The 27,517-nt window shown below is 35.4% G+C and overlaps 1 protein-coding gene across 1 annotated transcript; it reads right to left on the minus strand.

Annotated features, from left to right (window-relative positions):
* Positions 1-493: 493 nt before the first annotated feature.
* LOC133333665 (sterol regulatory element-binding protein cleavage-activating protein) lies at positions 494-26,089 on the minus strand. Its single transcript, XM_061541955.1, has 9 exons — positions 25,779-26,089; positions 15,930-16,268; positions 15,227-15,401; positions 4,456-5,020; positions 2,451-4,219; positions 2,213-2,381; positions 1,916-2,139; positions 739-1,093; positions 494-672 (listed from the first exon to the last, which is right to left on the minus strand). The coding sequence occupies exons 1-9, from the start codon at positions 26,087-26,089 to the stop codon at positions 494-496; spliced, it is 4,086 nt and encodes a 1,361-aa protein (XP_061397939.1).
* Positions 26,090-27,517: the final 1,428 nt, after the last annotated feature.

Genomic DNA, 27,517 nt, shown 5'->3' on the forward strand with positions numbered 1-27,517 from the left:
ATCCTTTTTTATTTGTCCCTATTTTTATTAGAATCTATCTAAAAAAAACAAGGACTTTCGTCTTATCCAAATGTGGTGTAAAATATAAAAATTCAAGTTCAAACTTAACCTAACTAATGGGTGCTTTAATGTATGCAGTACAAAACAAAAATGGTGGATTATGAACCTAAATCAAAATATGTCTGGCTGAGTTTAAAGCTATCAACGAGGACGACGACGACTACGACAGACTAAACAAACAAATACACATTAAACATTAGACATAATATTACGATACAAATTTAAAATTACCACTAACTCTATGTGAATCGGGACAAAGCTGCTATCAAAAAAGTAGCAATTAAATATTCCTTTTTTTCTTAATCAGTTCAATGGTTTCCATTATTTCAAGTATAAAAGAGTGTACAGGAGAAGCTGATGAATGCGTGTATGTGTATGAGTGTGTGTGTGTGTGCATGAGTAATGTAATGTATGAAAAAAGAAGATCCTAGACTTAATTAGATTTATCGCCCACAATGGGAAAACGTACAACACGTATCTCATTGCCGTAGTCACAGACCACAGAATCATAGGCCAACATCATAGCCTTTGGACATAAATGTAAATTGGAGAAATCTAATTTAACTTCACGAGCCGGTTCTCCGGTGCGTACATCCCAAACGATGAGAGATCCTAAAAAATAAAAAAATAAACCCAATTATTACACAATATTCAAAATTTATTTTTTAACAGACTTACCCATTTTGCTGGTCACCAACAGTGATGGTGTCAACATTAAAAGACTCGAATATGCATTCGATATATTAATTGTGGTTAGCAGATTACCCTGGAATCGTTCCCACACACAAATACGTTCATCGGTGCCCAATGATATAACATAACTTGGGGCACATGCCAAACAGCTGACGGCACCATCGTGTGCTTGTATATTATACATGCACGCACCTGTATATAGATCCCATACACACAACAGGCCATCCTGGGAACCTGAACCACCGGTACCCGGTTGCCATCGATCCACAAATAGACATGTTATCGGACCACAATGTCCATGTAGGGTATATTCAATATCGCTGTTATTTAAACTGTAAACCTGGAGACAAAAAGTAGAAAAATAATTTAAAAAAAATCTACGTCTGTTTTAGAAGCAGAATTGTTTTTAATATCTACGCCTGATGTAGAAGTACAAATATATTTTTTTAACCAGTAAGGAAAGTTCAAAAGGACGGACGGGACCAGTTTGGGTATATAAATGACCTATTTTAGCAACCGTGGCATCCACCATTTGCTATGCTGCAACACAGTGCGCAATCCAAAATGTATCTCGACAAAAAATCCAATACAAAACTTGACATACATCAAGCTAGACCCAATTGTTTGGTGCAAAATCGGACGAAACTATATATGGGAGCTATATCTAAATCTGAACCGATTTCAAATTCTGAACCGTATGCCAAATTTCGTGCAAATCGAAAGATATATAGGGACATTGGTGGACCATTTACCTTAAATCGGACGAAAATATATATGGGAGCAATATCTAAATCTGAAGCGATTAAAAAAAACTTCGAAGACATCAGTCTGCACCTAATTCAGTACTCTGTGCAAAATTTTGTTTCAATCGAACATATATTAGCAGTCTGGTGCACCATTTACATAAAATCGGACGAAACTATATATGGGAGCTATATCTAAATCTGAACCGATTTTTTCCAATTTCAAAAACAAACATATGCACAAAGACATAATACCCTGTACCACAGTGTGGTGAAGGGTATACCTACATCTCATGTAGGACCCTAAAAATATTTTTTAAAAAATCTACGTCTCATGCAGGACCTTATAAATTATTTTTAAAAAATTTACGTCTCCTGCAGTTCCTCATAAATATATTTTTTTTAATATTTATTTTTACCTTCAGAGTATGATCCTGACTACCGGTAAATACCATCTCATTTACCACCTCCATACAGGTAATGGGCTGTTGATGGGCCAAACGAACCCCCCTCAGCGTGCATTTCATTTCTTCGTTTGTTGTTCGTTCATTGCGCGACTGTTGCTGATGATGATGTTGTTGTTGCTGCTGCTGCTGGTGATGCATCAGACCAATGCTACCCGTTGAATTGGTGCGAACATGGGCTAAAAGAAACAAACAAAAATAAATATATGAAAACAAAAAATATTATCTTCAAACGACAGATTACGAACTTACTTCGTCGATAAGCCGAGGTAAAACCCCAATCAATTTGTTTGCCCTTGTAATAGGTCTCCAGACGATAAAAGTCTAGACGGCCGCAGAGGCGGGCCACAATCACGCGATCACCATTTAAATTTATGTGTGTTATACCCTGATTACGTTTGGAATCTTCGTGATAAGTGCACTGCGAAAGGAGGGGGGAGGGAAATCAAATTATTATTTTTTATAATTTTTTTTTTCAATATTGTCTTACCTTCAAAATACCAGATGGCATTTCCCATAATTCAATGCGTCCATTGGCACAGCCCACCGCAATTAAATTATCAAAATAATCCAAACACCAAACGGGTGAGGAATTTAATTTCCTAACCACAACCTCACCATCCTCACGATGGGTTGTTACCTGGATATCACCGCGGTTGATGGTGGTGATATTTTCACCACTTCTGGCATCCCACACTTTAATTTGACCCTTCAAGCAACAACTTATAATATTGGCCCCATCCGATACCAAGCATTCAATGCGATGTTTATGTCCAGCAATTTGTATAGGAACACCTTCTAGGATCTGCTCGGTTTTCTGGGTAAATTCTGATGATTCATTCCAACTGGAACGCCATTCTGCATAGTTACGCGTGCAGATACAACGATAGAACACCACCATGGTGTAGCACAGAACAAAAACACTTATACAGCATAGGGTAATGGCAAAAAAGATTTCCATGGGACTTTTGGGAAAGAGAGGGGTGCCACCCGGCATTACCATGGGGGATTCACGGTTTTCATCATCACTAAAATCCAAAGGATCCAATGCGGCCGCCAATGCTTTCCATTGGAAATTTTGTACCACCTTCTCGTGGGGATTACGACCACGCACGGCCTTTTCGGGACTTATGGCATGGGACAGTTTTATGGTGGGTAAAATCGTGACATAACGCCCTCGCAGCGATACATTGTACTGCTTCATTATTGTGGACCAATGGAAGTTCGATAGGAAATAATTGATTTCATAATCGGGATAAAGTAAACGTTTCAATTCCGCCTCCGTTTCGTTGATATGACCTTCAAAGGGTGAGCCGCCAGTACCTTCATGTCCCGCATTAAGGCCACCAGCATTGTTGCCAAAAACACTATTACCCCCATAGGGATTGTGATCATCATCGTGGTGTATGGAATCCCCAGTCCCACCCGAATTAATTGCCGAATGAACATTGGAAAAGAAATTTGATACCGCCCCACGGCCCGCCATCCAATTACGATGGATATCATAGTTCCCGCCATAGATGCCACCCGTGCCAGCAGTACGATTACCATCGACCACAAATAGATTTTCCAGATATCCCGAATTGTAGATAATCGAACAGATCCACACACTCATCCATACCATAAAGGCGCGCTGGAAGAAACGGGTGCGGGCCCAAAAATTGACAATTTTCAAACGTTTGGGTATGTCGGGATGATGATGATGATTGTTGTTGTTGCCCAATGCAATTGAGGAACGTTTCATTTCTTGACCAGCCGCCGCCGGAACGTTGGCAAAATCAACAAAAGCCAATTTAGGATGTGATTGTGAACGATGAAAATTACCCGCACCAAAGGGTAGCGGGGCAAAACCATTGGCCGCCGTTGAATTGCCAAAAAATCGAAAATCAGGACGTCCATTGCTGGCAAATGGTCCACCATAACCACCCACCGCACTGGATGTAGGTGAGTTGCTGCCGCCGCCGCCCGTAAAGGATAACATCATTTTGGGCAAATGTTTGGCCTCGGTCGAGTATTCCGGTCGTTTAATGTTCATCGCTAATATGGTGGAAAATAGCAACATTTGTAACATATAATCGGATAGTAGACCGACAATGGCAAATACACAGAACTCTTGAATTACCGGTACAAAGGTGGCCAAACCAATTGTCAGTATGGTTATTTCGGTTAGCAGAGTTTTGGAAATGTGCCAACCTTCTTTGCTCAAGGCCTGGGCGACACGGATTTTCACATCGAAGGTTTCGTCGGTGGAGACAACACCTGTGGGGGGAGAGAGAAGAGGGGAAAAATTGTTAGTATTATAGAAATAACAATGTAGATATTCAGATGATGTGGATAATATTTAAGATGACACATGCAGGACGACATATGAAGGCTTTTAAGTGCCACTTTTTTAAACGAAAAACTTGCATTTTCGATTTCCAGATAAGAAAAATCCGCCTTGCAGGTCCAAATTTCCACATTTTTTCAAATTTAAATATTTTGTTTATACTTACACTTCGTTATAACTAGACAATTCTCCAAACCTAACAATATCACCAAATACGGAAATATATCCTTCGATTGCAGGCTAATGGTTAAACCGAAAAAGAAACACAGCCCTAGGGACATCACTAAACTACCCAGAATGGTAATGGCAGCACAAAAGGCCAACAAGCAACGCGAACGTATAACATCGATTTTTCGCACCGAAAAATAAACATAGGTAAAGAGCAGAACGAAAGCAATAGAAAGGGGTAAAAATTCCCACATTTTAAATTCGCCCGGATAAAAAATATATGTTATGGAAGATTTTTCGGTTAATTGTTGAGGTTTATGGGTTGATGTTGGGGTGGTCGTGGTTCCCTGTTGCTGCTGATTGATTTGTGGTGGTGGATAATATTTGAGCAGCTTTTCCTTTAACGATTGTATATATTCACGATCATTCTGTTTCAATATCAATGTGATGGCATATTGTATTATGCGTGAACGTGATCGTAGCGGATAACGCTTGAAACCGGTATCCTGCATGGGCAGGCCGAACAGCATTTCCGAGGTGGAGACTTTGGTTTTTTGTATATTCTGGAAAGAAAAAGGGAGAGATATAGAATAGATTAGATAGCTATTGGTCACAAAAAGGTTGTTTGGAGCTTCTGTAAGGGTTTTAAGGGTATTATTAATAAATTCGGAATTTTAAACCTATTTTCCCAAGGTGTCGATTTGATTGTAGAATATTATTTTTTCGTAGGCTTCAGAATAGAATATTATATGTTTCCAGAATCAGGTTAAAATACAAGTGTGAAAAGGCATTGAATATGGTTTATACCCAATGAAATGACTTGAAAGAGGTTTACATCTCTGACAATGGATTTAACACCAACTAAAAATACGGATTATGGGTTAACACCTACATCAAGGTATGAATAAAAGGTTTACACCTGCTGAAAATAATATTGATTAGTTTTACAGCCAATTTCAATGGCTTAATATAAGTCTAGATCCACGAACAACCTGGAGGTTTACAGCCACATCTAACTTCCTTCTGGAGGTTTACACTCACATTTTAAATAGTTTTGAGGTCTACAACACATCTAGCGCCATTCCGAAAGTTTACTCCCATGTTTGTAATCGTATTAGAGGGCTACAACACATTTAACGTCATTCCGGAAGTTTACACCCACATCAAACGTCTTTTTTTAAGTTTACACCCACATCTATGATCATTCTGGAGATTAACAACCACACCTAACATCATTCTGAAGGTTTACACACATATCAAACATCGAACATTATTCTGGAGGTTTACAACCACATTTTGGATCGTTTTAGAGGTATACAACCACACCTAACATAATTCTGGAGGTTTACACCCTTGATGTGGAGTTTACACCCACATGCAACTTCATTCTGGAAGATTACACTCACATTCAACTACTGTCTGGAGGTTTACACCCACATCCAACTTTATTCTGGTGGTTTACAACCACATTTTACATCGTTTTAAAGGTCTACATCCCACATCCAAATACATTCTGTAGGTTTACACCCACACTGTACATCGTTTTAGAGGTCTACATCTACATCTAACGCCATTCTGGAAGTTTACACTCACATCAAACGCCTTTCTAAAGGTTTACACCCACATCCAACTTCATTCTGGAGGTTTGCACCCATATCCAAAAACTTTCTGGTGATTTACACCCACATCTAACTTCCTTCTGGAGTTTTACACCCACAATCCACATCGTTTTAGTGGTCTACAACCATATCCAACGTCATTCTGGAAGTTTACACCCACATTAAACCCCTTTCTAGAGGTTTACAGCCACATCCATAGAGGTTTACAGCCACATCCATAATCATTCTGGAGGTTTACACCCACATCTAATTTCCTTCTGGAGGTCCGACTTTCGACATTGTTCAGATATTAAGCTCAATAAAATATTTCGGGTTCTCATGATGTGGTAAATTTCTCTACGCAAAATAATCAATATTGGTCCACTTTAAAACATTATCCCCATATAACGATACCTTCCGATTTTCGATATTTTGAGGAATGTGTGTACATTTTCCAATTGAATATGTTTTAGTTTTATATTTTGTATTCTCAAGGGGTGGAAAATCTACCTACCAAAAATAATCAATATTGATCCACATTTTGATATGAACCCTATATAATGATACCTTCCGATTTCCGGTATTTTAAGGATATTGGAACTGGTTTCCTAACCAAATTGGTTGTAATTTGATATTATAGGTTCTCATTGGCGTACTTGATTTCCCTGCCAAAAATATATAGCGTTGGTCCACCTTTACATATAGTCCGCATATAACTTTACCCTCCGATTTGCGGTATTTTAGGATTTTGCATACTTTTTTAAACCGAATTGGTTATAATTTGATATTTTGGTTTCTCATTGAGTACCACATCTCCCTACCAAAAATTATCAATATTGGTACACGTTTAGATATAGACGTCGTATAAACATATTCTCCGATTTTCGATATTTTGATGAATTTGAAGACATTTTCCAACCAAATACAAACCGTATTGGCTGTAATTTTATATTTTGGCCTCTCAAGGAGTAGAAAATCTCCCTACCATAAATTATCAACATTGGATCTCATTTCGATATAGCTACCACATAAGGACACCTTCAGATTTTCGTTATTTTGAGGTACATTTTGATATTTTGGGTACATTTTCCAACCGAATTGGCTGTAATTTTATATTTTGGGTTCTCAAGTCTCTCTACAAAAAATAAATAAATTTTGTCCACATTTAGGTATAGCCTCCATAACACGATACCTTCCGATTTTCGATATTGTGATGCATTTGGTTACGTTTTTTAACCAAATTGGCTGTAATTTTATATTGAGTTCTCAAGGTGTGGAAAATCTTCCCACAAAAAAATAATCAATATTGGTCCACATTTAGGTATAGCTGCCATATAACTACACCTTTCGATTTTTGATATTTCGAAGTATTTGGATACATTTTTTCAGCGAATTGGCTGTAATTTTATATTTTGGGTTCTCAATGGATTGTAAATCTACCTACCAAAAATGATCAACATTGGTTCACATTTCGATATAGCTCCCATATAACGACACCTTCCGATTTTTGATATTTTAATGAATTTGGGTACATTTTCCAACTGTATTGGATGTAATTTTATATTTTGGGTTTTCAAGGGGTAGAAAATCTCCCATTCCAGAATTAACAATGTTGGTTCAATTTTAGGCATAGCTCCCATATAAATATACCTTCCGATTTTCGGTATTTTGAGGAATTTGGGTACATTTTTCAACCGAATTGGCTGTAATTTAATATGTAGGATTCTCAATGGATAAAAAATCTCCCAATCACTATAACCCGCATATGAATTTGGATACATTTCCAAACTAATTAACTGTAATTTGATATTTTGCGGATTTATTATCAAATTACCCTTCGAAAATTATATATTTTTAGTTATCAACATTGTTCCATGTTTCAATATCAGTTTTGGGTGCATTTGTTATCAAAAATTTATGATATTGGTATAGGTCCACCTTTTGGAAATTTCTTATTTATGGAAATTTTGTGTGGCGATTCCCATACTTCCTACCCTCCCTTCCTATACCTTTTTGCAGTTTAAAAAAAAAACTTCACATATCATAAAATCATGTTTAAAAAAAGCGGATAGTTTCTTCGTTTAGGTTAATAAAGATTAGCATTGTTTGAAGGCCGTTTTACAGATAACAGATAGGTGGGTAATTGTTGCTACTTGACAAATTATCTAGCTGCCAAAAAAAAATAAATATTTACTGCACACCCAATAACAAAACAATGGTAAAATGGTCGACTCGAATGATACTCTACATGTGTGAAGGTGAAATGGAGAAAGAGTAGGTCTTCTATGTTGAGACGTTTTGAACTTTTAAGAGATGACTTTTGTGCTTTTCTTTAAAAAGGCCTAATCGTATCGTAGACCTCTTGGTCTTCTATGAGAGGAATTGTAGGTCTTCAATGAGAAGAGATGGAGGTCTTCTATGAGCAGATCTTTTGTCCTTCTATAAGAAGATTTTTATGAGATTAGGTCTTCTCATAAAAATCTCTACTACTCTACTCTACAAGAAGACCTACTAGTATTCACTAAGAAGATGCCAGATGGACTTCTGGGTGATGATATATATGCAAAGTGTTGAAATGAAATGGTGATAGGCGCAAATGTTTTTGTATTCAATATTTTCTTTTTTTTTAATCCATTTAGTTTCGAACAATCATCAACATATATACAAACATCTATATGTGTGTTTTAGCACGCATATATGTACTGATACTTGTATGAGTTATTCTTAATGCAAATATTTGATAATATTTTGGTTGTTGTTGGTGTTGCTGTTTTTAGTTTATTTGTTTGTTGGCTGGTCAAGAATAGAAGCAACAACAAAACGACAAAAATTTCCCCCCACACTCACAACCCATTTGACATGGACGCGTCACCCATTATACACGCGTGCAAATATATTTATGGCTATATAAACAGTTTTGTGTGTGTGTGTTTTTGCAGTTTGGCGAAATTTTGTGCGACCAACTTAACAACTATTAGGCGGGCCAAACAAGCCGATTTGCAGGGGGAAAAACAAAACCACAATTTATTGGTTACAACCACTGATAGCCGGTTTCAACAACAGAATGCATACAAAATAACATGAATAAAAAAATATTTTGAAGTTTATTTGATGTTGAAATTAAAGGACATTCTCCAATTTGGTTAATTTTAGACATAAATAAAGTTAGCACTACAGTTCGAATCATTGAATCATTTTGATGGGGAAATTTACTGCCCAACCGGAAACTAAAATATCGAACTTAACAATATATCGTCAATTTTGGGATAAAGGTGTAGGGGGACTGCAACTAAAGATTAACAATATAACCTCTGCTTTATGGCTACGACAAAATGTGACTAATCGTCTGTCGGGTGCGCACAGTAACTCGATGTGATATAAGACTAAATCCCCGAACAACGACTATCTGGAGGTTTACACCCACATCTAACATCCTTCTGGAGGTTTACACCCACAATCCACATCGTTTTAGAGGTCTACGACCACATCCAACCTCATTCTGGAAGTTTACACCCACATCCTATGACTTTACACCCATATCAAAAAACTTTCTATAGGTTTACAACCACATATAAGTACATTCTGGAGGTTTACAACCACATTCTATATCGTTTTAGAGTTTTACAACCACATCCAAAGTAAGTCTGGAAGTTTACACTCCCACAGATCCACATCTAACTTTAGAGGTTTATATTCACATTCAACGCCATTCTGGAAGTTTACACCCACATCCAATGACTTTTTGGAGGTTTACACCCATATCAAAAAACTTTCTGTAGATTTACACCCACATATAACTTCATTCTGGAGGTTTGCAACCACATTCTACATCGTTTTAGAGTTTTACACCTCATCCAAAGTAAGTCTGGATGTTTACACCCCTTTCTAGAGATTTACACCACATATAACTTCCATCCGGAGGTTTATATCCACATTCAACGCCATTCTGGAAGTTTACACCCACATCCAATGACTTTTTGGAGGTTTACACCCATATCAAATAACTTTCTGGAGATTTACAACCACATATAACTTCATTCTGGAGGTTTGCAACCACATTCTACATCGTTTTAGATTTTTACAACCACATCCAAAGTAAGTCTGGATGTTTACACCCCTTTCTAGAGATTTACACCCACATCTAACTTCCATCCGGAGGTTTACATCCACATTCAACGCCATTCTCTAACTTTACACCCACATCCAACGACTTTTTTGAGGTTTACACCCACATCAAATAAATTTCTGGAGATTTACAACCACATCCAACTGTCTTCTGGATGTTTACACCCACCTCCAACATCATTCTGGAGGTTTACACCCACCTCCAACCTCATTCTGGAGGTTTACAACCTTATTCTACATTGTTTTAAAGGTCTACAACCACTTCCAATGTCATTCTATTTGTAGTACAAAATTTTGAAAATGATTTACTCCATTTCAGAGGTGAAAAAAATTACAACCACATCTAAGGTCATTGTGGAAGGAGGGCATCCAACTTCACTCTGAAGATTTACACTAACATGTAAATCCCTTCTGGAGGTTTACAAACACACTGGAGATCCGACTTTTAATATTTTGAAAATTTTGAGCGCATTTTTTTAATTTGATATTTTGGGTTCTCAAAGGGATAGAAAAACTCCCTATTAAAAATTATCATTATTGGCCCACGTTTAGTTATATATCTCATATAACAGTTCCTTCCGATTTTCGATATTGTGATGAATTTGGGTACATTTTCCAACCGATTATGCTGTAATTTAATATTTCGGGTTATCAAGAGGTAGAAAATCACTCTACGAAAAACAATCAAATTTGATCCACATTTAGATATAGCCTCCATATAATCATACCTTCCGATTTTCGATATTTATAGGAATTTGGTTAAATTTTCCAATCGAATTAGATGTAATTATATACTTTGGGTTCTCAAGTGGTAGAAAATCTGGCTACCAAAAATGATCAACATTGGTTCATATTTGGGTATAGCTCCCATATAACGACACATTCCGATTTTCGATATTTTGGGGAATTTGGGTTCATTTTCCAACCGAATTGGCTGTAATTTTATATTTTGGATTCTCAGGGGGTAGAAAATCTTCCAATCAAAAATTAACAAGGTTGGTTCAATTTTAGGTATAGCCCCCATATAAAGATACCTTCCGATTTTCGAGAATTTGATGAATTTGGGTACATTTTCCAACCGAATTGGCTGTAATTAAATATATTTTGAGTTTTCATTGAGTACCACACATCCCTAACCAAAATTATCCATAATGGTTCTCTTTTAAGTATAGCCTTCATATAACGCCACATTCCGATTTTCGATATTTTAATGAATTTGGGTCAATTTTTCAACAGAATTGGTTGTGATTTGATAATTTGGGTTCTCATTGATTAGAAAATGTCCCTATCAAAAATTAACAATATTGGTTTACATTTTGGTATAGCCTCATATATAACTATACCTTCCGATTTTCGATATTTTGAGGAATTTGGGTACATTTTCCAACAGAATATGATGTAATTTAATATTACGGGTTCTCAATGGGTAGTAAATCTCCCTACCAAAAATTATCGACATTGGTTCACACTTCGGTATATAAATATACCTTCCGATTTTGATATTTTGATGTATATGGGGACATTTTCCTCCCGTTTTGGTTTCTCATTCTCTAATTCAAAAATCAAGAAGAATCGAAAAGGCAGATGATCTTCCCAATGAATCATTAAGATAAAAAATAGTTTATATCCATAGGGTAAGGTAATCACCCTATGTGTAGTGTAACTGCCATGCCGTCTATAACCTTTCTCTATTACCCTTTAAAAAATAATAATTCTATTAATGGCAAACAGAAGTTTCGTATTGCTATCTACTTGTTTATTGGCATATCAGTTTCTTCCACGGCATATGAGTCAGTCGGCAATTGACGACGACATGGCATGAAAGGCGGGCAGGCAGGTAGGTAGCAATAGAACATAGATAGGCTATCAGAGTTTTTAACATTTTTTAAAAGGAGTTTATTAAAAAAGAAAAAATGAGTGATGAAACATTTGCACTTAAAATTAATGGAATTTATAAATCACTAAACACAATCGATTTTTGTGGATTGATTTAGTATACCCTTGAACCGAACTATTGGCCCAAAAATAATGATAATGGAAATTTTTATACAAAAAAATATAACTTTAAAACCAAAAACCTTTTGTCTTAAGAAAAAACAAATATTTTTTCCAAGAACCAGGTTATCGTTTTGACATAGTTTAGCCTAATGGTCACTCTCGCGGAACGTGATATTCTTTTGGAATAAGCGTGCGCGAGCGACACCCTCAACAATATTATATAAAAAAAAATCTTCTTTTTTTGGTTGGTATTTTTCCAAATCTAGTTTTCATGTATGTTTATAAATTTTATTGTCTAATCAGAAACAATAAAAAATTAGAATATTCAAAATCCCTCTTATCAAAAGTTTTTAATCATATCTCGCGCACACTTCGCCTGTGGTCGAGATGATTACTCTATTTGTTCAATACTTGAGAAATAGGGTTCCGCGCGCGCTCTCTCTCTCCCTGTAAAGATTAGCTATGCGTTTATTTCATTTTTTTCCTGTTAGTATCGGTTTCTTCCAACACGAGTAGTTTCTTTTCCCCTTGGCCTTGACATTGTAGCCGTCGTTAGTCAAGCCTCAGTGTCAGTGACTTTTATATAATTTGTTTATATGTACTTGTTGTCGTTGCCGAATCGATTTAGTTGCTACTGTTTGCTGACAGACTGACTCTTGTTTATAAATAATGCAAAATTATTTAATTATTTACTGACGACAGACAAAATAAAACCAATTTTTAGAGAATTTATTTTTTGCATATTCATTCATGGATAGGGGTAGGTCAGGAAAAACGTAAAAATGACAGAAAGATGACAGAAGACAAAAAAATGCAAGGGGAAAAAATTAGAAATAATTCCACAATTAAAAGTCTCCTTTGGAAGGCAGAGACCTCACAGGGCTTTATGAAGACCAATTGATCACTACAGGAAGCACAGGATTTTATAAAGACTGTGTAGAGACTAAAACTTCACACACGTAAATCTGTTCTTATTTCGGTGGGCTGTTCGATATTTTGTTTAAATCGAAATATATATAGGGACATTATAGTGCACTATTTACCTAAAATCGGACGAAAATTTATATGGGAGCTATATCCGATCCGATTTCAACAAAACTTCTGTACTTAATTCAGTGCGGTGTGCACAATTTGGTAGCAATCGGACAAATTGTTAACGTTTGTGCCACCACTTATATAAAATCGGACGAAGATATATATGAGAGTTATATCTAAATCTGAACCGATTTCAACAAAGTTTCACATACGTCAATCTGCACTTAATCGAGTATGATGTGCAAAACTTTGTATCAATCGGACAAGTCATGGGAGCTTGGTGCACCATTTACCTAAAATCGGACGGAAATATATATGGGAGCTTTATCTAAATCTGAAACCATTTCAAAGAAACTTATCACACAACATTCTATACACAGTTCACTAGACTATGCAAAATTTCGTGTAAATCGAAATATATATAGGGACATTAGTGCACCACTTACCTAAAATCGGATGGAAATATATATGGGAGCTATATCTAAATCTGAACCGATTTCAACAAAACTTCACATACGTAAATCTGTTCCTAATTCAGTACGCTGTAGAAAATATTGTTTCTATCGGACAATATATATGGACATTAGTGCACCATTTACCTAAAATCGGATGAATATATAAATGGGAACTATATCTAAATCTGAACCGATTTGCCCCAATTTCAAATAGATGAGCTGTACAAAATTTCATCCATAAATGTGACCTGTACTTTGTTTAGAATTTAAAATTTCGTGAAAATCGAAAGTTATATAGGGACTAAAAATGCAAGGGGAAAAATTTGGAAATATTTCACCGATTAAGTCTCCCTTAGAAGATAGAGATCACAAAGGGTTTTTAATGACCAATTGGTCTGTATAGAGTCCAAAGGTCTTTATAAAGACCAATTGGTCTTTATTAAGACCATAGGTCTTTATAAAGACCTATGGTCTGTATAGAGACCATAGGTCTTATAAAGACCAATTGGTCTATATAGAGACCATAGGTCTTTATTAAGACCAATTGATCTTTATAGAGACCATAGGTCTTTATAGATGCCAATTGGTGTGTATAGAGACCAAAGGACTCTGTATAGGGACCATAGGTCTCTATAAAGACCAAATGGTCTGTTTAGAGACCAAAGGTCTTTATATAGACCAATTGGTCTGTATAGATACCATGGGTTTTATATAGACCAATTGGTCTGTATAGAGATCAAAGGTCTTTATATAGACCAATTGGTCTGTATAGAGACCAAAGGTCTTTATATAGACCAATTGGTCTGTATAGAGACCATAGGTTTTTATGAAGACCTGTTGGTGTGTATAGAGACCATTGGTCTCTATAAAGACCAGTTGGTCTGTGTAGAGACCATAGGTCTTTATATAGACCAATTGGTCTGTATAGAGGCCATAGGTCTTTATATAGACCAATTGGTCTGTATAGAGACCACAGGTCTTTAGAAAGACAAATTGGTCTGTATTGAGACCAAAGGTCATTATAAGACCAATTTGTCTTTCTAAAGATCACTGGACTTTATATAGACCAATTGGTCTGTATAGAGGCCATAGGTCTTTATAAAGACCAGTTGGTCTGTATAGAGACCAAAGGTCTTTATAAAGACCAGTTGGTCTGTATAGAGACCAAAGGTCTTTATATAGACCAATTGGTCTGTATAGAGACCAAAGTTCTTTATATAGACCAATTCGTCTGTATATATACCATGGGTTTTTATATAGACCAATTGGTCTGTATAGAGACCAAAGGCCTTTATTGGTCTGTATAGAGACCAAAGTTCATTATATTTATACGAGTTCTATTCCAAATAGTAAAGATTGTCCTCAGTGGGCAAATTTCAATTTTTAAAGCTCAAACCAATTATTATTATTTAATTACAATTAACACACTGAATCTGAACGTCATCACGATAGCCAATTGTTCGTAACCTAATTGAATGATCTTTATATTGATTAAACAAAAAAAAACTGTTAATTATAATTAAGGTTGCGATATGGTATATCATGGAATATTACTTACATGATATTGAAATACGGTATTCAATATATTTGCATCACCGGTAAAATTTTGTATACTTTGGCCCCAGAGATTGGCCGGCGACAGCACCAAACAATCATATTCCGGAAAAATTTGTTCGTTTTGTGGTCGCTTGACATTATCCACACGTAAACAGATTTTATCCAAAGTGCGTTGACTACAAAAAAAAAAAAAAACGAAAATGAAAATAAAAATAAAAATAAATATTAAAATTGTTAAGAGGAGAGAGGGGGAGACATACGGGAGGGGGGCATATAAATTAAAGTACAATAATATGAATGAATGAAACCGAACACCAACAACAACAAATACATGGAATATTAATAATAACAATACTAATATGAATAAATATAGACTTTGTATAAGCGACGAAAGCAGCAGCAACAAAAAAAAAAAAAGAAAAAAAATAAATAAAAATAAAACAGACATTTGTTTGCCTGCTTGTTTAAAATACGACACAATGAATGGCTGGATCAACACAATTAACTACACACGTTCGCTGCTAGTCATACAATTGAAATCGAGTTAATATAACAATAAATAATGGGCAGGCGGCAACTAACTAAACTAAACACAATTTAAATAAATTATAATAATAACAACAATAACACATGCAAAAAACGACACCCTCCCCCCAGAATCATTGTTCGGATTGGGAAGGTGATTGCAGGAGGTCTCTACTTACTTTTCAGCCGTTTCATGATTTCGCACAATTTCCAACAAACGAAATACTTCATAGAGTGGCGCTCGAAATGCATCCAATAACTGCATATCATCGGTCCAGGGTAGAACACTGGAACGCAACGTAATCTGTTGTACATAGAAGTAGGGAGAATTTTGCGCCCACGGTACATGCGGTTCATATGAAACATTATTCACATTGAAAATATTTTTGACAAGGGAATAATTCGATCGCTGTTCACCGCCACCGCCACCTTCACCAAATAGCGAATATTTACCCTCAAATGGTAAGACGATTTTTGTTGGTATTGTACCCGGCAGGGGGATGTTGATAAGGGGGTAACTGGAAAGAAAAGAAAATAAAAGAAAGAAGAAAATAAATTATTTAAATATAAAGACTTAAAAAGGAAGATAGAAACATAAATAAAAGGAAGTCCTTCCATAGAAGGGAATATCGTACCCTGTTGAAATTGGGGGAAATCGATTCAGATTTATATAAATAGTGCCCTAAAGCCCCTAGATAGCTTTCGATTTACACGAAATTTTGCAGAAAGACCTGATTTGAGTATAGAATGTCATGTGTTAAGTTTCATTGAAATCGATTCAGACTTAGATATAGATCCCATATATATTTTTGTCCGATTTTAGGTAAATGGCGCACCAAAGCCCCAATATATCATTCGATTTACACGAAATTTAGCATAGCGCACTAAATTGTGTCTAGAAACACGTATCTTAAATTTCATTGAAATCGCTCGAGATTTTGATATAGCTCCCATATAAAATTTCGTCCGATTTTAGGTAAATGGCGCACCAAAGCCCCAATATATCATTCGATTTACACGAAAATTTGTACAGAGTGCTGTTTTGTGTATAAAATGACATGTATTAAATTTCATTAAAATCGATTCAGGTTAAGATATAGCTCCCATATATATTTTCGTCCGATTTTAGAGAAATTGTGCACTAATGCCCCTATATATCTTTCGATTTACACGAAATTTTGCATATCATACTGAATTAAGTCTAGAATCACATATGTTAAATTTCATTGAAATCAGTTCAAAATAAGATATAGCTCCCTTATAACATTTCGTCGAATTTCAAGTAAATGATGCTCTAAAGACCCTATATATCTTTCGATTTACACGAAATTTTGCACAGCATACCGAATTTAGGTTAGAATCACCTGTATTAAGTTTCGTTGAAGTTGGTTCAGATTTAGATATAACTCCCATATACATTTTCGTCCGATTTTAGGTAAATGGTGCACCAAACTCCCAAAGTTTGTCCGATCGAGACAAATTTTGTACAGCGTACTGAATTAAGTACAGATTGACGTATGTGAAGTTTTCTTGAAATAGGTTCAGATTTAGGCATAGCTTCCATATGGTGTGTGGATTTCATGTATACATACCAATATGGTCTTAATAAAAATTGTGTAGTGTACAGACCAATTGGTCTGTGTGATAAGTTTTGTGAAATCGGTCTATACTGACCAATTGGTCGTTGTAACAACCTGTGGTTTCTATACAGACCAATTGGTATTAATAAAGACCTGTGGTGTCTATACTGACCAATTGATCGTTATAACAACCTGTGGTTTCTATGCAGACCAATTAGTCTTCATAAAGACCTGTGGTCTCTATACAGACCAAATGATCTTTATAAAGACCTGGGTGGTCTCTATACAGACCAATTGGTACTGAATTATAAATTGATATATGTGAAGTTTTATGAAATCGGAAAATTGAAACCTTTAATACTTATCAATAAAAAAAAAAACCTTTAGAAAAAATTGAATAGTAATTTAATGGTGATTTAATTCTTACACCATCACTACCTAACAACAACAACAACAATAAAGGAAGAACGAACAATTATTATACAATTTTAATAAATAATAATATTTTTTTATAAATTAATCTATGCATATGTGTCGCCGCTGTCGTATTTAGTCGCCTATCATATGGCAAATTGTGTGCCATATTCGACCTGGTGTATGAGACCTTAAATGGTGTATATAACTATTTCCGGTTCATTGTTGTTGAACTAATTCTTTGGCAATAGGAAAAACATTATTATGATAGAGATTATTTATTATTATTTGAATTATTAATTTAAATAATGATCTGAAAAAATTGAATAGTAATATTATGGTGATTTAATTCTTACACCATCACTAACAACAACAATAAAGGAATAACGAACAATTATTATACAATTTTAATAAATAATAATATTTTTTTTATATAAATTAATCTATGCATATGTGCCGCCGCTGTCGTATTTAGTCACCTATTATATGGCAAATTGTGTGCCATATTCGACCTGGTGTATGAGACCTTAAATGGTGTATATAACTATTTCCGGTTCATTGTTGTTGAACTATTTCTTTGGCAATAGGAAAAAAATTATTATGATAGAGATTATTTATTATTATTTGAATTATTAATTTAAATAAAAATGTAAGAAATTTGTCATTAGTTTTTCAATTTACAAAATTCCTTTCAATAGGGGAAGCCCAAAGAACGACCTATCAAATCCCTTTGAAATATATTTTAACCGAGATATTTTTCTACGCAAAAATATAGCTACAGTCTCCGCATATTGTTTTTTTTAATTTTGCAACACGCTTAGTTTCACCTTTGTTATAATTATTTACCTCCTCCTCCTCCATCCCATCTCATCCAGCAACCGATAAGAACGCAACAGCGATGCCAGGCTTGCTTGCTAGCCTGCCTATATGTAATTCGACTACCGCTCTTAACCTTCCCGCCCCATCACCTCCTCTTAGGGTTTCATAATAATAATAATAATAATAATAATAATGGCTACGTCAATTTCTATGATTATCATCAATAAGTTGCGTTGAAAGCATTTTCCTGCATGAGAGACGACGACAAACAGACAGGCAGACACACATACATACATATATACAAAATGCAAATTGACGTTTAGTGATTTGTTTGTATTTGGCAATTAATTAACATTATTGGTCAATGGAGGGCAGAAGAGGCAGGGAGGGAGGTAGGTAGGTATATATGTAGATAGGAAGAGAGATGTTTTATGATTTAATATATATATATATATATATATATATATATATAATGTGGTAATTTATTGGGTAAATAGTGGAGCCAATTATTTTTGAATGATTTCTATCTTTGTAGATATCAGAAAAATTTTATAGAGGAGGTCAATGAAATTTTGTCAGATAAATAAATGCAATGATTTTATGACCAAAGAAAAATGTATTTTAAAGACTTTTTATAATTTTTTATTTTATTTAGAAGTTTTGAAGGTATCTCAAAATGATAGAAGGCAAAGGCGTATTTTTTTTTTATGCGCCCATAACGTACCAGCAATATATTTTTAAAAATCTACGCATATTAGGAGAGCATGCAGAAGGCACACTCTCTCCCTTGGTGAGGGACGACGGAACGTACAACCTTGACACGTAACACATCTTCTGTCTGATTCCTATAGCCATCAACCTTTATTCCAATCTTACCTTTTTTATATATTTCTGTAACCTTAAAAAAAAACATACACTCCATGCTGAAATTTGAAAAATCTTCTCTCCCCTACAGATCTGTCCTTATCTCTTCTCGTGGATGATCGCAACGGAACTAAACGGTCTCAGTGGGCTGTAGCCACATAAGTGACTGCACATCACCAAACCTAACCTAACCCTACAACAAATGGAACCCCGTGGACAACCACTCTGCACATCCCTCCAGACGGAAGCAATGGCTCCCACGACACACCCGGAAATAACTCGTCCAAAGAATAATCTCCCTACACCCGACCTCTGACAACCTTGTGAGCACGCTGTCCCATAAGAGGGATGCGCCTTTAAAATCTACAAATATGACAAGGACATATTTGGAATTTGACCCGCTCAGGCTATCTTGCACATGCCGCCACGCATCCTCGGTAAACCGAACTGATACAAGGACGTACCTTCGCTGTAGCATTCCTTAAGCCGTGCCATCATAATCCTCTCCAGACTTATGCCCCGATACGAGCGAGGATCATTCGTTACCCGATCAGGCGACATAAGTAACACCACAACTTGGGCACACTCCCAAGTACGCGAGAAGTATCCATGAAGAATGCAGCTGGAGAAAATGGACTCGATATATTCCGGCATAACCTACCAGATGTTTTTCACCATCCTTCCAGTCATATCATCCATACCTGGCGATTTTCTACTTCTAACCCGGCAGATACTGTCCACAACTTCTATACGATCTAAACCCGGAGGCTACAGAAGACTTTGAAGATCTGGAAAAAACTTTTTAAACAATTCACACCTATATTAGGTTCTAGAAAAAATCCACACTTATGATATGATTCCACACTTATGATATGATTGATGAAACTCTTTTCTCCCTCTCCCATTTTATGAAACGAAGAATAGAAAAAAATGTTTGAATGCAATTTTTCTCACGCTGAAAATTATTCCACCCACCTCTCCATCATACAACATTTTCCCCCTCAAGGTTGAACATAAATTTTTAATATTTCACCCAGTAACCAAATGTGTTTCACAAAAGAAAAAATAAAGAAAAACAAAAAAAAAAAAACAAATTTTAAAACATACACAAAGAAAAATAAAAAAGACAACAAATATCAATCTTTAAATATTAATTTAGAAGAAAGCGTGCGGCGGCTTGTTGCTTCGTTGCTATTCGGCTATTAAAAAAGGCCAAAAGGTTACCATTTAACAGATTATTAATCTAAACGAAATGTGACACACGAACGAATGCACAATGTGAAGGCCTGCCTGGCTGGCTCGACGACCCAACGACCGAGGGAAGAAGATTGGCTCTCATCACTCTATATACAGTACAACAACAATAACTAAAAGTGGAAGAAGTCACCAAAAACAAAAACAGCAACAACAATCACATTTCATTTCTTGATTTAATTGACATAAATTAATTGAATATTTTATGAAGAGAATAGTAGTGACAAGCAGACGACAGTGGGATGGATGGACAGACGGAAGGCAGGGAAGTCATGGAAGCAACAACAGCAACAATGACCCTGTGTCTGGTGTGGTTGGTTCTCACACACATTTTTATTACACAAATATGTATATACATAGCTATAGAAGACGTATATAGTTAAAGAAGACATACAAAAAACGCATAAAGAAAATACATGAAAAGCAAAGCAAAGTGGCAACAAATCGGAATGCAGAAAAAAAAACCAAGCAAATCACAGTAAAAGAAAAAATACATTTTGCAGAAGTAAGAAAACACACAGCAAAAAAAAAACAAACATTTTAATGGCAAAAATGTGTGGCTGTGGTATGCAAACATAAGGAAACACACATACACACACTTATCATCATCTATATAAAAATAAATCAAGCGGGGGAAAATAGAATTTCCCGGATGAAATGTTGCAGAAAAAGTGGCATATTCGTTTCTCTGTAAAACCATCTTCAAAATAACTTCAAAATCCTCTTTAGGTTCTAGAAAAAATGTTTTTAAAAGATCCACGCCTATTTTACATTGTAGAAAAATATTTTTTGGAAATTCCACGCCTAATTTAGGTAAAAAAAATCCACGCTTTTAGTTAGACCATTCATACATCATCACAGATTATGTTTATAGTTATATATAGAAATTTTTCCCCATCGAAAAATATTATATATATATAAATATTTTTTTTATTTATAAAAATACCATATAAATGACGTATTCCAATAAGCACTGACGCATTTGCCGTGCATTTATTGATAATATAACAATTAATTATTTATAATTCATACATATATATATATTTAAATGTTGGAAAAAATATAATATACAAATATAGCAAAATAAAAAAAGAACTCCCCATCGATTAAATCTACACAACAAAAAAATTCAAAATTATTTTTTATCTATTGGAAATATTAATTTAATGGATTTTCTAGTCAAAGGAAGAAGAAAAATAAAAAAGAAGTAAAAATATCCTTTAATTTGGCCCTCCAACATGAGGTAGACATAATTATTCAAAATCTGTTCATTCTGAACCGACAATCTTCAAACCCAACAAAATTTCACAAAGGTCTATCTGTATTTCGTCACGTTTGTCCGAATGACACGAAATTTGGCATAGCGTACTGAAATAAGTACAGATTTACGTTGTTGTAGCAGTTTATATGAATTATATATTTAAATTTCATCTGGTTCTGTCTCCAAATTTAGAAATGCAGCTACCTCCACTGGCTGTAACCACAGATCTTCTGGAGTAAGATGAGTAGATTTGGCTGGGCAATTGAATAAATGCAGTGTGGTATGAGGGCCCGTACCACATGCTGGGCAGACATCCTGCACCTGGTCATCAATCCGTTCCCAATACGAATTGAGACGACTGCACCATCCTGAACGTAATTGGGCCAAAACTACTTGTCTGGGCAGCTAACGTTCTTTAGCTGTTAAGGGTGGGGGGTGAGCTCGAAGGACGGCATTCCTTCTGTACCCGTTCAGCGCTGCGGCTACAGCATCAGTATGAATGCTATTTAGACCTGCTCGATAGGCAACTTGATCTAGAGGCTCCCTGGGTGGGGGAGTCCCATCCACCATATGATGGTTGGGATGATTGTCCCTGAAACACCCGAGCATATACTGCAACGAAAGCATATTGCTATGCTGGCGTAAGGGATGGATCCTCGTCTCCTCATGAAGATGGTCCACTGGTGTCATGAGGAGGCACCCTGTTGAAGTCCTCAGGGCGGCGTTCTGACAGGTCTGAATACTTCATACGTACTGTCGAATGTGACCCCGAGTATTTTGGGGTAGTTGGTGGTCGGAATTGTATGCCCCCCGACCTGCACATTCAACGGCATTCTCATCTCCGCAGTCAATGTGGTGTATAATGTGGCTGACGACTTCGTGACGGATATTTTCATATTCCTCGCTTTAAAGAAGGCTGCTAATTCGACGAGATAGGCGTTCAACCTCACACATATGTCTTCAACAATGGGACCCGACCCCATGCTCGTACAATCATCTGCATATGTAACGATTTCTATGCCGTCCGGAGGGCATGGAATACCGGAAAGTTATAGGTTAAACAGTTCCGGAGAAATCTCTCCACCCTGGGGAACTCCCTGTTTAACTCTACGGGGTTTGGACTTCTTGTTCCGGAACTCCACGTACAACTGGCGTCCACACATATAGTTGATTTTCCAAACTCGGACGGAGAGAAGTGCTCTCAATGTCCTCAAATAGTGTGGCATGGTTGACAGTATCAAAGGCTATTGATAGGTCAAGCGCAACCAACTCTGTTCTATCGCACGGCCGGTTCTGGTTAAGTCTTCGATATATATGTTTGGAAAATTACAGATATATAATTAAAACATTGTGTGATTTTTTACTTTACTGCATTTTTTTGAAAATATTTTTACAAAAACTCTTTACTTTAGTTGAATTATGTAAACTAAGCACTGATAGAATCATTTACAGATAAACATTGCTGAAAAAAATCTGTAAAATCGATCAAAATTGCCAAAAATGTGTACAGTACACCTAACATTCAGAAAACACCCTTATTATAGAAAATAAAAGTCCGAATGCACAAGAAATTGCTAGAATTAGTAAAAAACAATTAATAATTCTCAAAATAAATAAATATTTGAAATAAAAACTCAAAAAAATGGGAATTAACCTAAAGGAGCGATTCAATTTCAATAGCCTTTACTAAAGAAGACCGGAATATTTTTGCAGTATATGAGAAAATATCGATTGATATCGGTATTTATTATATCAAATCGATTGTTCGAGTAGTACAGAATATATTTTATCAAAAAATATATTAGTCACAACAGAACGAACAGAGATCAAGGCCTATGTTGACGAGTAAAGGTTTCTAGCACACAGCAGCATGGTTGATGTTCAACAAAAGTCTTCAAATATTTGTCAAACTGTAAAATTTTTCCATCCTTGTTACTAAAATAGATTAAGTGGAAGTTATTCTCTTAATAAAATATTATTTTGGAAAAATATTGTCATGTTCAATAGATTTTAAGGGTCAAGAGTTGACAATCAACCATGCTGCTGTGTGCAAGAAACCTTTACTCGTCAACATAGGCGTTGATCTATGTTCGTTCTGTTGGGACTGATATATTTTTTGATAAAATATATTCTGTACTACTCGAACAATCGATTTGATACAAGAAATACCGATATCAATCGATATTTTCTCACATACTGCAAAAATATTCCGGTCTTCTTTAGTAAAGGCTATTGAAATTGAATCGCTCCTTTAGGTTAATTCCCATTTTTTTGAGTTTTTATTTCAAATATTTATTTATTTTGAGAATTATTAATTGTTTTTTACTAATTGTAGCAATTTCTTGTGCATTCGGACTTTTATTTTCTATAATAAGGGTGTTTTCTGAATGTTAGGTGTACTGTACACATTTTTGGCAATTTTGATCGATTTTACAGATTTTTTTCAGATATTTTTATCTGTAAATGATTCTATCAGTGCTTTATTTACATAATTCAACTAAATTAAAGAGCTTTTGTAAAAATATTTTCAAAAAAATGCAGTAAAGTAAAAAATCACACAATGTTTTAATTATATGGCCACTTCAAAGTCGATGTATTTTCATAAAAATCGTTATTTATGGAAAAATTGCATGTAATAATTTTCTATTTTCACACTAAATCTCTTAAGTGCAGTATATCGAAGTGTTCTGAATTAAAAAATTTTCAAAAATACTTCAAACGAATCGAGGGCTGATCAAACAATTTTTACCACAGTAAATGTTTTAATTCTGTGACCACCACTGTATATATATATATATATTTTCATCCGATTTTAAGTCAATAGTGCACCAAAGACCCAAAGATTGGTGGAGTGCAATAACATTCTGCACAGCGTACTGAATTAAGCACAGATTGACTTATGTGAAGTTTTGTTGAAATCCGTTCAGATTTCGATATAGCCCCCATATATATTTTCGTGCGATTTTATGTTAATGGTGCACCAAAAATACAAAGTTTATCCGATTGACACGAAATTTTGCACAGCGTACTTAATTAAGTACAGATTGATGTATGTGAAGTTTTGTTGAAATCGCTTCAGATTTAGACATAGCTCTCATGTATTGTTTGGTCCGATTTTATGTAAATGATGCACCAACGACCCAAAGTTTGGCCGACTGATACGAAATTTTGCACAGCGTACTGAAATAAGTACAGATTGACTTATGTGAAGTTTTGTTGACATCGTTTAAGATTTAGATATATCTCCCGTATATATTTTCGTCCGACTTGATATAAATGGTGCACCAAACATCCAATGTTTGTACAATTGAAACAAAATTTTTCACAGGATACCGAATTTAGTATAGTTTGATTTATCTGAAGTTTTGTTAAAATCGGTTAAGATTTAGATATAGCTCCCGTACATATTTTCGTCCGATTCTATGTAAATGGCGCACCAAACTCTCAAAATTTTGCACAAGGTATCGAAATTTCTTCAAAATAACATCCGGTAAGTTTGGATGAAATCGGTTCAGCTTTTGATATAGCTCCCAAATGCATATTCGGTCGATTTTACGTAAATGGTGCATCAAATACCCATTGTTTCCCTTTTTTTGCTAGTGTGGCTGCTTTTATATCGAGTTTCAAGTACACAAGTCTTGTCGGAATTGATATCTGCAAACTATTCCTCAAATTCCTTTAAATTTCTATTTTTCTAAAGTTCCATTCAAACTTCAGTCTCTTGAATCCTTAAATATTTTGCAATATCGTATTGGTCAACAAATCCCCTATCCCTTACCGAAATTAAATTAAAACAATAAATTAAAATAATACAACAACAATATTTTTTTACTTACCATGAAAATAATATTGCAACAATGGCTATACTTGTGGCACATGTGGGATAACTGGATAAAAAGAGACCATGTTTGTAATAGATATTTGAGACGGCACCGGGTAGGCCAGACGCTGCGGTTTTCTTTGACTTTTGTGTGGCATTTGATGATGAGGCTGATGGTGAGGTGTTGTTCGATGTGGCTGAGGCGGGAGATGATGACGTTGTTGAATAGGCGGCGGCGGCATCGCCACCACCACTTGTCGACGACGTCGATTTGGGGGCTGCACTTTTAATCGAAGAATTGCCGGTGGCATGTTCCGATATAGACATGGCGACAATGGATATGAAAGCAATTCGTATGCAAAAAAGGGAAAAACACGCGACAAACAATGGCAAAGGTTTGCGGTTGGAAATGTAGGCGTTTTCAGTGGTAGCGGTCAGGCGGGCAACACCAAAAAAAAACCAACCACTTTAAAATTCAATTCAAAAAAACACACCACACAATGTTTCGCTGCGTTTTCCGTTTTACTTTCAGAACGAAATGTTCTTTCGTTTCGCTTTTTTTTATAATACGTTCTTTTAGGTATTGGCAGATATTACAAACAACAGCAACAACAATAACACAACATTTATTTTGTAGTTAAATTTTTGTAATAAATACGTTGTTGAATACATAGAGATGGTTTGTTTGATTTAGCACTTGTTGTTGTTTTATTTTTCTTATGTTTTTTAAATTCAACGAATTTTTTATGAATCTTTCTTTTTGTATTTTTATGCGATTTTCTTTTCCTTTTTATTTTCTTTTGTGTATTTAGCACATTAATCACACTTTGAGTTTTACAGGTTGTCAAATAATTTGCGTCTCGTGGGTTTGTTTTGGTTTTTGCCTATTGTGGGTGGCTGGTATAGCGGTACTCTCTCTCTCTCTCTCTCTTGGTTTGTCACACAGTACATACGGTGTTTTAAATTCTCATTTAATCAATGGGAGCAGCTGAGCAGCAGCATTCATTTATTGTTGTTGTTTTTCTTGTAATTTGTAACAGTGTGGGTGGCTTGGGGCGGGGGAGGGAGAGTTGGCGTTTTGATCATCTGTATTTTGACACTTGTCGTAATGTTGTTATTATTTCTCACTTTTCACACAGGCATTTGTTTACCAATCATGTTTGCCATTTAAATTTCTTATTGGAAACAAATCACTTCCTCTGTTGCAGCTCTGCTGACGCACACTGCACTACTTTGAATAAGCAAGAACTTTTTTGCGCAAAGCCACAAAAATACGTCAGAAAACAACACAGAAAAAAATTAATTAGATGCGTTTGTTGCGTTGTTTTGTTTGTGTTCTGGCTATTATCACATAACAAATAAAAAAACACATTACTTCGGCAAAAGCCAAGAGACGCGCGCAATAGCCCCGATAATGCAATAAATTTATAAAAAAAAAATCACTATCAATTCATTTGAAAAGGAAAAAAGAAATTGATGTTTTTTTTTTGCTCACAAACACTTCCACTGAAGGGAAACTAGACTTTTGACCGCTAATCTTCTTGGTATGTATTTTTTTCTTTTGTTGTTGTTGCTTTTTGTCGCCTGAACTTTATGACTTCACTTTCATCACGGTATATTTACTTTGATTATTCACCAAACCAAAAAGCCCACACATCTTTGGGGAATTCTTTATCATTTTGTTAATTATTTTCTTTATTAAATCATTTAACATTTGCACGTTTTTACATCATACTCTCTTTTTTCTATATTTCT

This window comes from Musca vetustissima, unplaced genomic scaffold, assembly GCF_032173495.1.
Source record: "Musca vetustissima isolate MV318-11 ecotype Yass unplaced genomic scaffold, APGP_CSIRO_Mvet_v1 utg8392, whole genome shotgun sequence".
NCBI lineage: Eukaryota > Metazoa > Arthropoda > Insecta > Diptera > Muscidae > Musca > Musca vetustissima.